This window comes from Somniosus microcephalus, chromosome 4 (genome assembly GCF_052327205.1).
Source record: "Somniosus microcephalus isolate GS21.2 chromosome 4, FLI_Smic_1.0, whole genome shotgun sequence".
NCBI lineage: Eukaryota > Metazoa > Chordata > Chondrichthyes > Squaliformes > Somniosidae > Somniosus > Somniosus microcephalus.
The window spans coordinates 154,855,910-154,870,030 of NC_140990.1; the positions used below are offsets into that span (position 1 = coordinate 154,855,910).

Genomic DNA, 14,121 nt, shown 5'->3' on the forward strand with positions numbered 1-14,121 from the left:
CCCTCTGCACAGACCAGGTCTAATGCAGGTTAGCTGAAGAGCACAGTTCCCTCTGCACAGACCAGGTCTAATGCAGCTTAGCTGAAGAGCACAGCTCCCTCTGCACAGACCAGGTCTAACGCAGGTTAGCTGAAGAGCACAGCTCCCTCTGCACAGACCAGGTCTAATGCAGGTTAGCTGAAGATCACAGCTCCATCTGCACAGACCAGGTCTAACGCAGGTTAGCTGAAGAGCACAGTTCCCTCTGCACAGACCATGTCTAACGCAGGTTAGCTGAAGAGCACAGCTCCCTCTGCACAGACCAGGTCTAACGCAGGTTAGCTGAAGAGCACAGCTCCCTCTGCACAGACCAGGTCTAATGCAGGTTAGCTGAAGATCACAGCTCCATCTGCACAGACCAGGTCTAACGCAGGTTAGCTGAAGAGCACAGTTCCCTCTGCACAGACCAGGTCTAACGCAGGTTAGCTGAAGAGCATAGCTCCCTCTGCACGGATCAGGTCTAACGCAGGTTAGCTGAAGAGCACAGCTCCCTCTGCACAGACAAGGTCTAACGCAGGTTAGCTGAAGAGCACAGCTCCCTCTGCACAGACCAGGTCTAACGTAGGTTAGCTGAAGAGCACAGCTCCCTCTGCACGGATCAGGTCTAACGCAGGTTAGCTGAAGAGCACAGCTCCCTCTGCACAGACCAGGTCTAACGCAGGTTAGCTGAAGAGCACAGCTCCCTCTGCACAGACCAGGTCTAACGCAGGTTAGCTGAAGAGTATAGCTCCCTCTGCACAGACCAGGTCTAACGCAGGTTAGCTGAAGGGCACAGCTCCCTCTGCACAGACCAGGTGTAGTGCAAGTTAGCTGAAGAGCACAGCTCCCTCTGCACAGACCAGGTCTAATGCAGGTTAGCTGAAGAGCACAGCTCCCTCTGCACATACCAGGTCTAACGCAGGTTAGCTGAAGAGCACAGCTCCCTCTGCACAGACCAGGTGTAGTGCAGGTTAGCTGAAGAGCGCAGCTCCCTCTGCACAGACCAGGTGTAGTGCAGGTTAGCTGAAGAGCGCAGCTCCCTCTGCACAGACCAGGTCTAATGCAGGTTAGCTGAAGAGCACAGCTTCCTCTGCACAGACCAGGTCTAACGCAGGTTAGCTGAAGAGCACAGCCCCCTCTGCACAGACTAGCTCTAACGCAGGTTAGCTGAAGAGCACAGCTCCCTCTGCACAGATCAGGTCTAATGCAGGTTTGCTGAAGAGCACAGGTCACTCTGCACAGACCAGGTCTAATGCAGGTTAGCTGAAGAGCACAGTTCCCTCTGCACAGACCAGGTCTAACGCAGGTTAGCTGAAGAGCACAGCCCCCTCTGCACAGACCAGGTGTAGTGCAGGTTAGCTGCAGAACAAAGATCCCTCTGCACAGACCAGGTCTAACGCAGGTTAGCTGAAGAGCACAGCTCCCTCAGCACAGACCAGGTCTAACGCAGGTTAGCTGAAGAGCACAGCTCCCTCTGCACAGAGCAGGTGTAGTGCAGGTTTGCTGCAGAACAAAGATCCCTCTGCACAGACCAGGTCTAACGCAGGTTAGCTGCAGCACAAAGATCCCTCTGCACAGACCAGGTCTAACGCAGGTTAGCTGAAGAGCACAGCTCACTCTGCACAGACCAGGTGTAGTGCAGGTTAGCTGAAGAACACAGCTCCCTCTGCACAGACTAGGTCTAACGCAGTTTAGCTGAAGAGCACAGCTCCCTCTGCACAGACCAGGTCTAGTGCAGGTTAGCTGAAGAGCACAGCTCCCTCTGCACAGCCAGGTCTAATGCAGGTTAGCTGAAGAGCACAGCTCCCTCTGCACAGACCAGGTCTAACGCAGGTTAGCTGAAGAGCACAGCTCCCTCTGCACAGACTAGGTCTAACGCAGGTTAGCTGAAGAGCATAGCTCCCTCTGCACAGACCAGGTCTAACGCAGGTTAGCTGACGAGCATAGCTCCCTCTGCACAGACCAGGTCTAATGCAGGTTAAGCACAGCTCCCTCTGCACAGACCAGGTCTAACGCAGGTTAGCTGAAGAGCACAGCTCACTCTGCACAGACCAGGTGTAGTGCAGGTTAGCTGAAGAACACAGCTCCCTCTGCACAGACTAGGTCTAACGCAGGTTAGCTGAAGAGCATAGCTCCCTCTGCACAGACCAGGTCTAACGCAGGTCAGCTGAAGAGCACAGCTCCCTCTGCGCAGACCAGGTCTAACGCAGGTTAGCTGAAGAGCACAGCTCCCTCTGCGCAGACCATGTCTAACGCAGGTTAGCTGAAGAGCACAGCTCCCTCTGCACAGACCAGGTCTAATGCAGGTTAGCTGAAGAGCACAGCTCCCTCTGCACAGACCAGGTCTAATGCAGCTTAGCTGAAGAGCACAGCTCCCTCTGCACAGACCAGGTCTAACGCAGGTTAGCTGAAGAGCACAGCTCCCTCTGCACAGACCAGGTCTAATGCAGGTTAGCTGAAGAGCACAGTTCCCTCTGCACAGACCAGGTCTAATGCAGCTTAGCTGAAGAGCACAGCTCCCTCTGCACAGACCAGGTCTAACGCAGGTTAGCTGAAGAGCACAGCTCCCTCTGCACAGACCAGGTCTAATGCAGGTTAGCTGAAGATCACAGCTCCATCTGCACAGACCAGGTCTAACGCAGGTTAGCTGAAGAGCACAGCTCCCTCTGCACAGACCATGTCTAACGCAGGTTAGCTGAAGAGCACAGCTCCCTCTGCACAGACCAGGTCTAACGCAGGTTAGCTGAAGAGCACAGCTCCCTCTGCACAGACCAGGTCTAATGCAGGTTAGCTGAAGATCACAGCTCCATCTGCACAGACCAGGTCTAACGCAGGTTAGCTGAAGAGCACAGTTCCCTCTGCACAGACCAGGTCTAACGCAGGTTAGCTGAAGAGCATAGCTCCCTCTGCACGGATCAGGTCTAACGCAGGTTAGCTGAAGAGCACAGCTCCCTCTGCACAGACAAGGTCTAACGCAGGTTAGCTGAAGAGCACAGCTCCCTCTGCACAGACCAGGTCTAACGTAGGTTAGCTGAAGAGCACAGCTCCCTCTGCACGGATCAGGTCTAACGCAGGTTAGCTGAAGAGCACAGCTCCCTCTGCACAGACCAGGTCTAACGCAGGTTAGCTGAAGAGCACAGCTCCCTCTGCACAGACCAGGTCTAACGCAGGTTAGCTGAAGAGTATAGCTCCCTCTGCACAGACCAGGTCTAACGCAGGTTAGCTGAAGGGCACAGCTCCCTCTGCACAGACCAGGTGTAGTGCAAGTTAGCTGAAGAGCACAGCTCCCTCTGCACAGACCAGGTCTAATGCAGGTTAGCTGAAGAGCACAGCTCCCTCTGCACATACCAGGTCTAACGCAGGTTAGCTGAAGAGCACAGCTCCCTCTGCACAGACCAGGTGTAGTGCAGGTTAGCTGAAGAGCGCAGCTCCCTCTGCACAGACCAGGTGTAGTGCAGGTTAGCTGAAGAGCGCAGCTCCCTCTGCACAGACCAGGTCTAATGCAGGTTAGCTGAAGAGCACAGCTTCCTCTGCACAGACCAGGTCTAACGCAGGTTAGCTGAAGAGCACAGCCCCCTCTGCACAGACTAGCTCTAACGCAGGTTAGCTGAAGAGCACAGCTCCCTCTGCACAGATCAGGTCTAATGCAGGTTTGCTGAAGAGCACAGGTCACTCTGCACAGACCAGGTCTAATGCAGGTTAGCTGAAGAGCACAGTTCCCTCTGCACAGACCAGGTCTAACGCAGGTTAGCTGAAGAGCACAGCCCCCTCTGCACAGACCAGGTGTAGTGCAGGTTAGCTGCAGAACAAAGATCCCTCTGCACAGACCAGGTCTGACGCAGGTTAGCTGAAGAGCACAGCCCCCTCTGCACAGACCAGGTGTAGTGCAGGTTAGCTGCAGAACAAAGATCCCTCTGCACAGACCAGGTCTAATGCAGGTTAGCTGAAGAGCACAGTTCCCTCTGCACAGACCAGGTCTAACGCAGGTTAGCTGAAGAGCACAGCCCCCTCTGCACAGACCAGGTGTAGTGCAGGTTTGCTGCAGAACAAAGATCCCTCTGCACAGACCAGGTCTAACGCAGGTTAGCTGCAGCACAAAGATCCCTCTGCACAGACCAGGTCTAACGCAGGTTAGCTGAAGAGCACAGCTCACTCTGCACAGACCAGGTGTAGTGCAGGTTAGCTGAAGAACACAGCTCCCTCTGCACAGACTAGGTCTAACGCAGTTTAGCTGAAGAGCACAGCTCCCTCTGCACAGACCAGGTCTAGTGCAGGTTAGCTGAAGAGCACAGCTCCCTCTGCACAGCCAGGTCTAATGCAGGTTAGCTGAAGAGCACAGCTCCCTCTGCACAGACCAGGTCTAACGCAGGTTAGCTGAAGAGCACAGCTCCCTCTGCACAGACTAGGTCTAACGCAGGTTAGCTGAAGAGCATAGCTCCCTCTGCACAGACCAGGTCTAACGCAGGTTAGCTGACGAGCATAGCTCCCTCTGCACAGACCAGGTCTAATGCAGGTTAAGCACAGCTCCCTCTGCACAGACCAGGTCTAACGCAGGTTAGCTGAAGAGCACAGCTCACTCTGCACAGACCAGGTGTAGTGCAGGTTAGCTGAAGAACACAGCTCCCTCTGCACAGACTAGGTCTAACGCAGGTTAGCTGAAGAGCATAGCTCCCTCTGCACAGACCAGGTCTAACGCAGGTCAGCTGAAGAGCACAGCTCCCTCTGCGCAGACCAGGTCTAACGCAGGTTAGCTGAAGAGCACAGCTCCCTCTGCGCAGACCATGTCTAACGCAGGTTAGCTGAAGAGCACAGCTCCCTCTGCACAGACCAGGTCTAATGCAGGTTAGCTGAAGAGCACAGCTCCCTCTGCACAGACCAGGTCTAATGCAGCTTAGCTGAAGAGCACAGCTCCCTCTGCACAGACCAGGTCTAACGCAGGTTAGCTGAAGAGCACAGCTCCCTCTGCACAGACCAGGTCTAATGCAGGTTAGCTGAAGAGCACAGTTCCCTCTGCACAGACCAGGTCTAATGCAGCTTAGCTGAAGAGCACAGCTCCCTCTGCACAGACCAGGTCTAACGCAGGTTAGCTGAAGAGCACAGCTCCCTCTGCACAGACCAGGTCTAATGCAGGTTAGCTGAAGATCACAGCTCCATCTGCACAGACCAGGTCTAACGCAGGTTAGCTGAAGAGCACAGTTCCCTCTGCACAGACAATGTCTAACGCAGGTTAGCTGAAGAGCACAGCTCCCTCTGCACAGACCAGGTCTAACGCAGGTTAGCTGAAGAGCACAGCTCCCTCTGCACAGACCAGGTCTAATGCAGGTTAGCTGAAGATCACAGCTCCATCTGCACAGACCAGGTCTAACGCAGGTTAGCTGAAGAGCACAGTTCCCTCTGCACAGACCAGGTCTAACGCAGGTTAGCTGAAGAGCATAGCTCCCTCTGCACGGATCAGGTCTAACGCAGGTTAGCTGAAGAGCACAGCTCCCTCTGCACAGACAAGGTCTAACGCAGGTTAGCTGAAGTGCACAGCTCCCTCTGCACAGATCAGGTCTAACGTAGGTTAGCTGAAGAGCACAGCTCCCTCTGCACGGATCAGGTCTAACGCAGGTTAGCTGAAGAGCACAGCTCCCTCTGCACAGACCAGGTCTAACGCAGGTTAGCTGAAGAGCACAGCTCCCTCTGCACAGACCAGGTCTAACGCAGGTTAGCTGAAGAGTATAGCTCCCTCTGCACAGACCAGGTCTAACGCAGGTTAGCTGAAGGGCACAGCTCCCTCTGCACAGACCAGGTGTAGTGCAAGTTAGCTGAAGAGCACAGCTCCCTCTGCACAGACCAGGTCTAATGCAGGTTAGCTGAAGAGCACAGCTCCCTCTGCACATACCAGGTCTAACGCAGGTTAGCTGAAGAGCACAGCTCCCTCTGCACAGACCAGGTGTAGTGCAGGTTAGCTGAAGAGCGCAGCTCCCTCTGCACAGACCAGGTGTAGTGCAGGTTAGCTGAAGAGCGCAGCTCCCTCTGCACAGACCAGGTCTAATGCAGGTTAGCTGAAGAGCACAGCTTCCTCTGCACAGACCAGGTCTAACGCAGGTTAGCTGAAGAGCACAGCCCCCTCTGCACAGACTAGCTCTAACGCAGGTTAGCTGAAGAGCACAGCTCCCTCTGCACAGATCAGGTCTAATGCAGGTTTGCTGAAGAGCACAGGTCACTCTGCACAGACCAGGTCTAATGCAGGTTAGCTGAAGAGCACAGTTCCCTCTGCACAGACCAGGTCTAACGCAGGTTAGCTGAAGAGCACAGCCCCCTCTGCACAGACCAGGTGTAGTGCAGGTTAGCTGCAGAACAAAGATCCCTCTGCACAGACCAGGTCTAACGCAAGTTAGCTGAAGAGCACAGCTCCCTCAGCACAGACCAGGTCTAACGCAGGTTAGCTGAAGAGCACAGCTCCCTCTGCACAGAGCAGGTGTAGTGCAGGTTTGCTGCAGAACAAAGATCCCTCTGCACAGACCAGGTCTAACGCAGGTTAGCTGAAGAGCAGAGCTCCCTCAGCACAGACCAGGTCTAACGCAGGTTAGCTGAAGAACACAGCTCCCTCAGCACAGACCAGGTCCAACGCAGGTTAGCTGTAGAGCACACCTCCCTCTGCACAGACCCCTCAAGCATTCTCAGGTCATGCATAACACAAGATAGTTGCATGGCACCAAAGCAAGGTTAAATGCAGAATAAATCTCATTATTATGCCTGATCAGATAAAGCATAATTTACCTACACAGTAAAGTTCTTTCTAATGTTATCTGTGGATGACAGTGAGAGTTCCATTGGCTTTATGCTTTGCTGATGCCGATGGTGGTTGGGAGATGTGAGGGGAAGTGGGAGGCACATCAGATGTGGACCAAAACATCCCATTTATTAGGCAAGCCCCTTGAATATTCTGGGTGTCCCCAGCATGTAGCCATCAGCTTATGTCTAGCCTGTCTGAACCTTGGTGTGGGTTGGTTTATTGAAGAGATAATGTGCTAACCTACTGGGCCCAAGTCTTGTGTCATGTGGCATCATTGAAGACATATCATGCAGGGAGTGAATTTCTGGTACTTGATGTGGTTTCCCCAACCCACACAGTCTTATGTGAGCAGAGTTTCCTTGGCATGGTCTGCCTGTTAACTCTGGTATAACTTGTTGGGAGTGGATAGGCTACAAATAAAATGGTGAAATATGGCAAAAGTGTAGAAGCCTGGGTTCCTTCCATGCTGCAGTCCCTTCAGATTGTTGGAACCTCTGCTGTTGAGAATAGCAAAGATTCTGTTACAGGCTCGTCCTGTAATTGACTGATATGCCTGTGAGTTTACCCTCATTAGCCATTCCATAAAGCATTGTGTCCAGTTAAATGGCACGTCAGCAGAAGGATATATCACAGCTCTAAGATGTCCAACAGCAATGTCATCGTCAGTGTTGGAGGCTAATTTGGGCACCAAATGGTAAAAAATCCAGCTGTTGCATGGTCAATCCATGATGATTTATATGTGGAGAACCAACAAGGTAAGACAGGAGATTGGTAGATTTCTTTCTCTCTTGCAAATTCACAATATTTATTATCAATTTTGTTTAGGTTCCACATTGTGCAGTTCACCAGAGCAGAGCATCCCCAGTGAATTGCAAGACCATCGCAACCGGCAGCCAAGTCCAACCCTAGAGAATCTTCTCACCCTTTCACTGTCTGATGATTCACATGCAATGAACTTCAACACCTCTCTCAGCGGAGCACAGCCAACGAAAGTCCCCAGCTACTGTCGCTCCACCGAGCTGTTTAAAACCAATACTCCTGACATCTCAAGTAACTCACAAGATGAAGATGTCAACAAACAGCTTTCTGACTCAGAGGCCAGGCCCAAAGCCAAGAAGATCTGGTTTTCAGACAGAGTGTTTTATGTGAATGGTGAGTAATGTCAATGGAATTGAATGAAGATTTGTGCCAGTACCAGTGTCTCTGATGAAGCATGCTTTCTTCCTGATATCTGTGATCTCTGTACACCACAGAGAAGAGACATTGAATGGAGGTGAGGGGCATTACCACTGAGAATATTCTTTCCAATGCTCTCTTGGCCAGCCTCCCTCCCTCCTCCCACCTTTCACCTTCCATCTTCCGTAAACTTAAGCTCATCCAAAACTCTGCTGCCTGTATCATAACTTGCTCCAAGTCTGTCTCATTCATCCATCACCCCTGTGCTCGCTGACCTACACTGGCTCCCGAACCGGTAATGTCTCAAATTTAGAATTCTCATCCTTGTTTTCAAATCCCTACATGGCTTCACCCCTTCCTATCTCTGTAACCTCCTCCAGCCCTACAACCCTCCGAGATCTCTCCACTCCTCCAATTCTGGCCTCTTGCACATCCCTGATTTCTTTCACCTCACCATTGGCGGCCATGCCTGCAGCTGCTTAGGCCTTAAGCTCTGGAATTCCCTCCCTATCCGCTTCTCTACCTCTCTTTCCTCCTTGAAGACGCTCCTTAAAACCTACCTCTTTGACCAAGCTTTTAGTCACCCGTCCCAATATATTCTTAATATGGCTCAGTATCAAATTTTGTTTGATAACGTTCCTGTAAAGTGCCTTGGGATGTTTTATTATTCATTCACGGGATGTGGGCGTCACTGGCAAGGCCGGCATTTATTGCCCATCCCTAATTTCCCTTGAGAAGGTAGTGGTGAGCCGCCTTCTTGAACTGCTGCAGTCCGTGTGGTGAAGGTACTCCCACAGTGCTGTTAGGGAGGGAGTTCCAGGATTTTGACCCAGAGACGATGAAGGAACGGCAATATATTTCCAAGTCAGGATGGTGTGTAACTTCGAGGGGAACTTGCAGGTGATAGTGTTCCCATGTGCCTGCTGCCCTTCTCCTTCTCGGTGGTAGAAGTCGCTGGTTTGAGAGGTCCTGCCAAAGAAGCCTTGGCGAGTTGCTGCAGTGCATCTTGTAGATGGTGCACACTGCTACAGCATCACTACGCTCATCATGCAGCATCAACTCCGATGGATTGGACATGTCATTCGCATGTCAGACTCACGTCTCCCAAAACAGGTTCTGTACTCCCAGTTGACGGAAGGGCAGAGGTCTCCTGGTGGTCAAAAGAAGCGTTACAAAGATAACATCAAAGTAATCCTTAAAAAGTTTCATATCGATATTAATAACTGGGAGGAAATCACACTGGACAGAGACAATTGGAGAAAATGCATCCACAACGGTGCCGCACTACATGAAAAGAATCTCCAGCGTGCCGCTGAGGATAAACGCCAGCGCCGTAAGGAGAGACAACAACTTAAGACGACCCATACTCCAGTCACTACCAATAGTCTTACATGCCCACACTGTAGTAGAGTCTGTGGATCTCGGATTGGCCTCCACAGCCACCTGAAGACCCACAAGTAGATGACTGATGAAGGACATACCATACTCGAATTCGAGTGGTCGCCGATGATGATGATTCCATCATACTCCTGACTTGTGCCTTGTAGATGGCGGAAAGGCTTTAGGGAGTAAGGAGGTGAGACACTTGCCACAGAATACCCAGCCTCTGACCTGCTCTTGTTGCCACATTATTTATGTGGCTAGTCCAGTTACGTTTCTGGTCACTGGTTACCCCAGGATGTTGATAGTGGGGGATTCAGCGATGGTAATGCCGTTGAATGTCAAGTGGCAGTGGTTAGACTCTCTCTTGTTGGAGATAATCATTGCCTGGCCCTTGTGTGGCACAAATGTTACTTGCCACTTATCAGCCCAAGCCTGAATGTCGTCCAGGTATTGCTGCATGTGGGCATGGACTGCTTCATTATCTGAGGAGTTGCGAATGGAACTGAACACTGTGCAATCATCAGCGAACATCCCCATTTCTGACCTTATGATGGAGGGAAGGTCATTGATGAAGCAGCTGAAGATGGTTGGGCCTAGGACACTGCCCTGAGGAACTCCTGCAGCGATGTCCTGGGGCTGAGATGATTGACCTCCAACAACCACAACCATCTTCCTTTATGCTAGGTATGACTCTAGCCAGTGGAAAGTTTTCCCCCCAATTCGCATTGACTTCAATTTTACTAGGGCTTCTTGATGCCACACTCGATCATAAGCTGCCTTGCTGTCAAGGGCAGTCACTCTCACCTCACCTCTGGAATTCAGCTCTTTTGTAAATGATTGGACCGAGGCTGTAATGAGGTCTGGAGCCGAGTGGTCCTGGCAGAACCCAAACTGTGCATCGGTGAGAAGGTTGTTGGTGAGTAAGTGCCGCTTGATAGCATTGTCGATGACACCTTCCATCGCTTTGCTGATGATTGAGAGTAGACTGATGGGGCGGTAATTGGCCCGATTGGATTTGTTCTGCTTTTTGTGGACAGTTCACACCTAAGAACATAAGAACATAAGAAATAGGAGCAGGAGTAGGCCAATCGGCTCCTCGAGCCTGCTCCGCCATTCAATAAGATCATGGCTGATCCGATCCTAACCTCAAATCTACTTTCACTCTCCATCCCACCCGAACCCATGTGATCTCCCGGGAGAGGCGAAAAACCAGATAAAAAACCCAATGGCCAATTTGGGATAAAAAATCTGGGAAATTCCTCTCCGACCCATCTACATCTAGGCGATCGAAACTCGTCCAGGAGATCACTCTGTCCCTGTATTTCCTGCAGTACTTACCTTCTGTAAGAGGTGATCTCCACCCCAGCCAGGAACAGGCCCAATTTACTTTTGAAGGACTCCTAGCTGGCAGCCTGTTCCCGAGGTCTCCACTAATCACGGTGAATAGAACCATCTCCTGAAATCTAACACAGAATTAGAACACAAGAAGTAGGAGCAGGACCAGGCTACATGGCCCCTAGGCCCGCTCCGCCACCCACAGGGCCATGACCGATCCGAACCTAGACTCATGTCCGATTTCCTGCCCGCTCCCCATAACCCCTAATTCCCTTTACTTCTAGGAAACTGTCTATTTCTGTTTTAAATTTATTTAATGATGTAGCTTCCACAGCTTTCTGGGGCAGCAAATTCCACAGACCTACCACCCACTGAGTGAAGAAGTTTCTCCTCATCTCAGTTTTGAAAGAGCAGCCCCTTATTCTAAGATTATGCCCCCTAGTTCTAGTTTCACCCATCATTGGGAACATCCTCACCGCATCCACCCGATCAAGCCCCTTCACACCTGGGCCAGTTTCCACATTATTGGATAGATGCCAGTGTTGTAGCTGTACTGGAACAGCTTGGCTAGAGGCGCGGCTAGTTCTGGAGCACAAGTCTTCAGCACAATAGCCGGGATGTTGTCAAGGCCCATAGCCTTTGCTTTATCCAGTGTGCTGAGCCATTTCTTGATATCACGTGGAGTGAATCGAATTGGCTGAAGACTGGCTTCTGTGATGGTGGGGACCTCAGGAAGAGTCTGATATGGATCATCCACTCGGTACTTCTGGCTGAAGATGATTGCAAACGCTTCAGCTTTGTCTTTTGCACTCACATGCTGGGCTCCACCATCATTGAGGATGGGGATATTCATGGAGCCTCCTCCTCCCATTAGTTGTTTAATTGTCCACCACCATTCCCAACTGGATGTGGCAGGACTGCAGAACTTTGATCTGATCCATTGATTGTGGGATCACTTAGCCCTGTCTAAAGCATGCTGCTGCCACTGTTTAGTATGCATGTAGTCCTGTGTTGCAGCTTCCCCAGGTTAGCACCTCATTTTTAGGCACGTCTGGTGCTGCTCCTGGCATGCTCTTCTACACTCCTTATTGAACCAGGGTTGGTCCCCTGGCTTGGTGGTAATGGTAGAGTGAGGGATATGTGGGCCATGACATTACTGATTGGAATACAATTCTGCTGCTGCTGATGGCCCACAGTGCCTCATGGATGCCCAGTTTTGAGCTGCTCTGAATCTATCCCATTTAGCACAGTGGCAGTGCCACACTACATGATGAAGAGGGGACTTCGTCTCCACAAGGACTGTGCAGTGATCACTGCTACCAATACAATGCATGCAGGGCAGAACTAGGCCAATATCCACTACTAATTAATATCCAAAAAAGAGCCATCAAATTTTGGAAGCACCTAAAAATGAGCAACCCCCACTGCTATCATTACAAAGCCCTGAAATGCCAAGAGAGGATCATAAAGAAGAGTCCCCTCAGTCAACTAGTCAACAGTGAAGTAACTACTAACACTACTAATAATAACCAGCCCCAGGACAGTGACATCGTAGCACTGAGAATTCGACCCAACACAATTGTCACTAAACAAAAGGAAAAATATCTGACCTATTGGACAGAAACAACAAAAACCCAAAACAAACTCGATTGCTACTTGGCCCTAAACAGACAATACACCATGGCCGAATACCTGACCACGGTAAAAGATAGCAAATTAAGAAAAACCTTGACTATGTACAGACTTAGTGAGCATAGCCTCGCCATCGAAAAAGGCAGACACAGACAGACCTGTCTGCCAAGAGAGGACAGGATATGCTCTCACTGCAGTCAGGGAGTGGTGGGGACAGAGATGCACTTCCTCACAGCTTGTGGAAACTATCAGGACATAAGGGGGAATTTCTACCCAAAATTCATAAAAATATGCCCTGAATTCAAAAATTTGAATGAAGACCAAAAACTCCCATACCTATTAGGGGAACAGAGAAATTGCGTAACTTTAGCAGCAAACTATGTTACAGCTTGCCATAAGCAGAGGGACAACCACTAAACCTAAGAAAAGATTCTATGCAAATTATATGAGTGTATATTTATACACACAGGGATATATCTGTTTATACACTGTATGGATAGATCTGCGTTTATGTGTTCAACCATAAATGTTTTTTCGGTGCTTTGGCAACATAAGATGTACCTTGTCATGCCAATAAAGCAATTTGAATTGAATTGACTGATGCATCTGCGACATCTGGCCAAAGTGGACTGGGAGCAGCTACTTATAGGCGGCATCTGGCCAAAGTGGACTGGGAGCAGCTACTTATAGGAAAATCCACATCAAAACAGTGGGAGACTTTCAGAAGGGAAATAGAGAGAGTACAACGCCAACATGTTCCTGTAAAGGTCAAGGGTGGGACCAACAAGCAAAGGGAACCTTGGATGACAAGGGATATACAAAAATGCATTAGGAATAAAAGGGGGGCTTTTGGCAGTTACAAAAGACTAAAGACGGAAGAAGCCCTAGAGGAGTATAAAAAGTGCAGGGGCGTACTTAAAAAAGAAATTAGGAGGGCGAGGAGGGGCCATGAAATAACACTGGCGAGCAAAATAAAGGAAAATCCTAAGATGTTTTATAAGTATATTAAGGGCAAGAGGATAACCAGGGAAAGGGTAGGGCCCATGAGGGACCAAAGTGGCAATCTGTGTGTAGAGCCAGATGAGGTAGGCGGGGTTTTAAATGAATTTTTTGCATCTGTGTTCACTATGGAGAAAGACGATGCAGACATAGAAATCGGGCAAGGGGACTGTGACATACTTGAACATATTAGCATCGAGAGGGAGGAGGTGCTAGCGGTTTTAGCAGGCCAAAAAGTGGATAAATCCCCAGGCCCGGACGAGATGTATCCCAGGCTGCTGTGGGAGGCAAAGGAGGAGATTGCAGGGGCTCTGACACAAATTTTCAGAACCTCTCTGGCCACAGGGGATGTACCAGAGGACTGGAGAACAGCTAACGTAGTACCATTATTCAAGAAGGGTAGCAGGGATAAACCAGGGAATTACAGGCCAGTGAGCCTAACATCTGTGGTAGGGAAATTATTGGAAAAAATTCTGAGGGACAAAATTAGTCTCCACTTGGAGAGGCAAGGATTAATCGGGGATAGTCAGCATGGCTTTGTCAAGGGTAAATCATGTCTGACTAATCTGATTGAATTTTTCGAGGGGGTGACTAGGGGGGTGGATGAGGGAAATGCTGTGGATGTGGTTTACATGGACTTCAGTAAAGCTTTTGACAAAGTCCCGCATAGGAGACTGGTCAAGAAGGTAAGAGCCCATGGGATCCAGGGTGCCTTGGCGCGTTGGATCCTAAACTGGCTGAGTGGCAGGAGGCAGAGGGTGATGGTCGAAGGTTGCTTTTGTGACTGGAAGCCTGTG

At 50.4% G+C, this 14,121-nt stretch overlaps 1 protein-coding gene across 1 annotated transcript in view; it reads left to right on the plus strand.

Moving 5' to 3' along the window:
* The window catches only part of LOC147119932 (speriolin-like protein), an 80,161-nt gene that overhangs the window by 39,000 nt on the left and 27,040 nt on the right, over positions 1 to 14,121 (plus strand). The window contains exon 2 of the mRNA XM_085983796.1: positions 7,625 to 7,951. Within this exon, the coding sequence (XP_085839922.1) occupies positions 7,625 to 7,951 (327 nt within the window). The remainder of the gene's footprint in view (positions 1 to 7,624; positions 7,952 to 14,121) is intronic.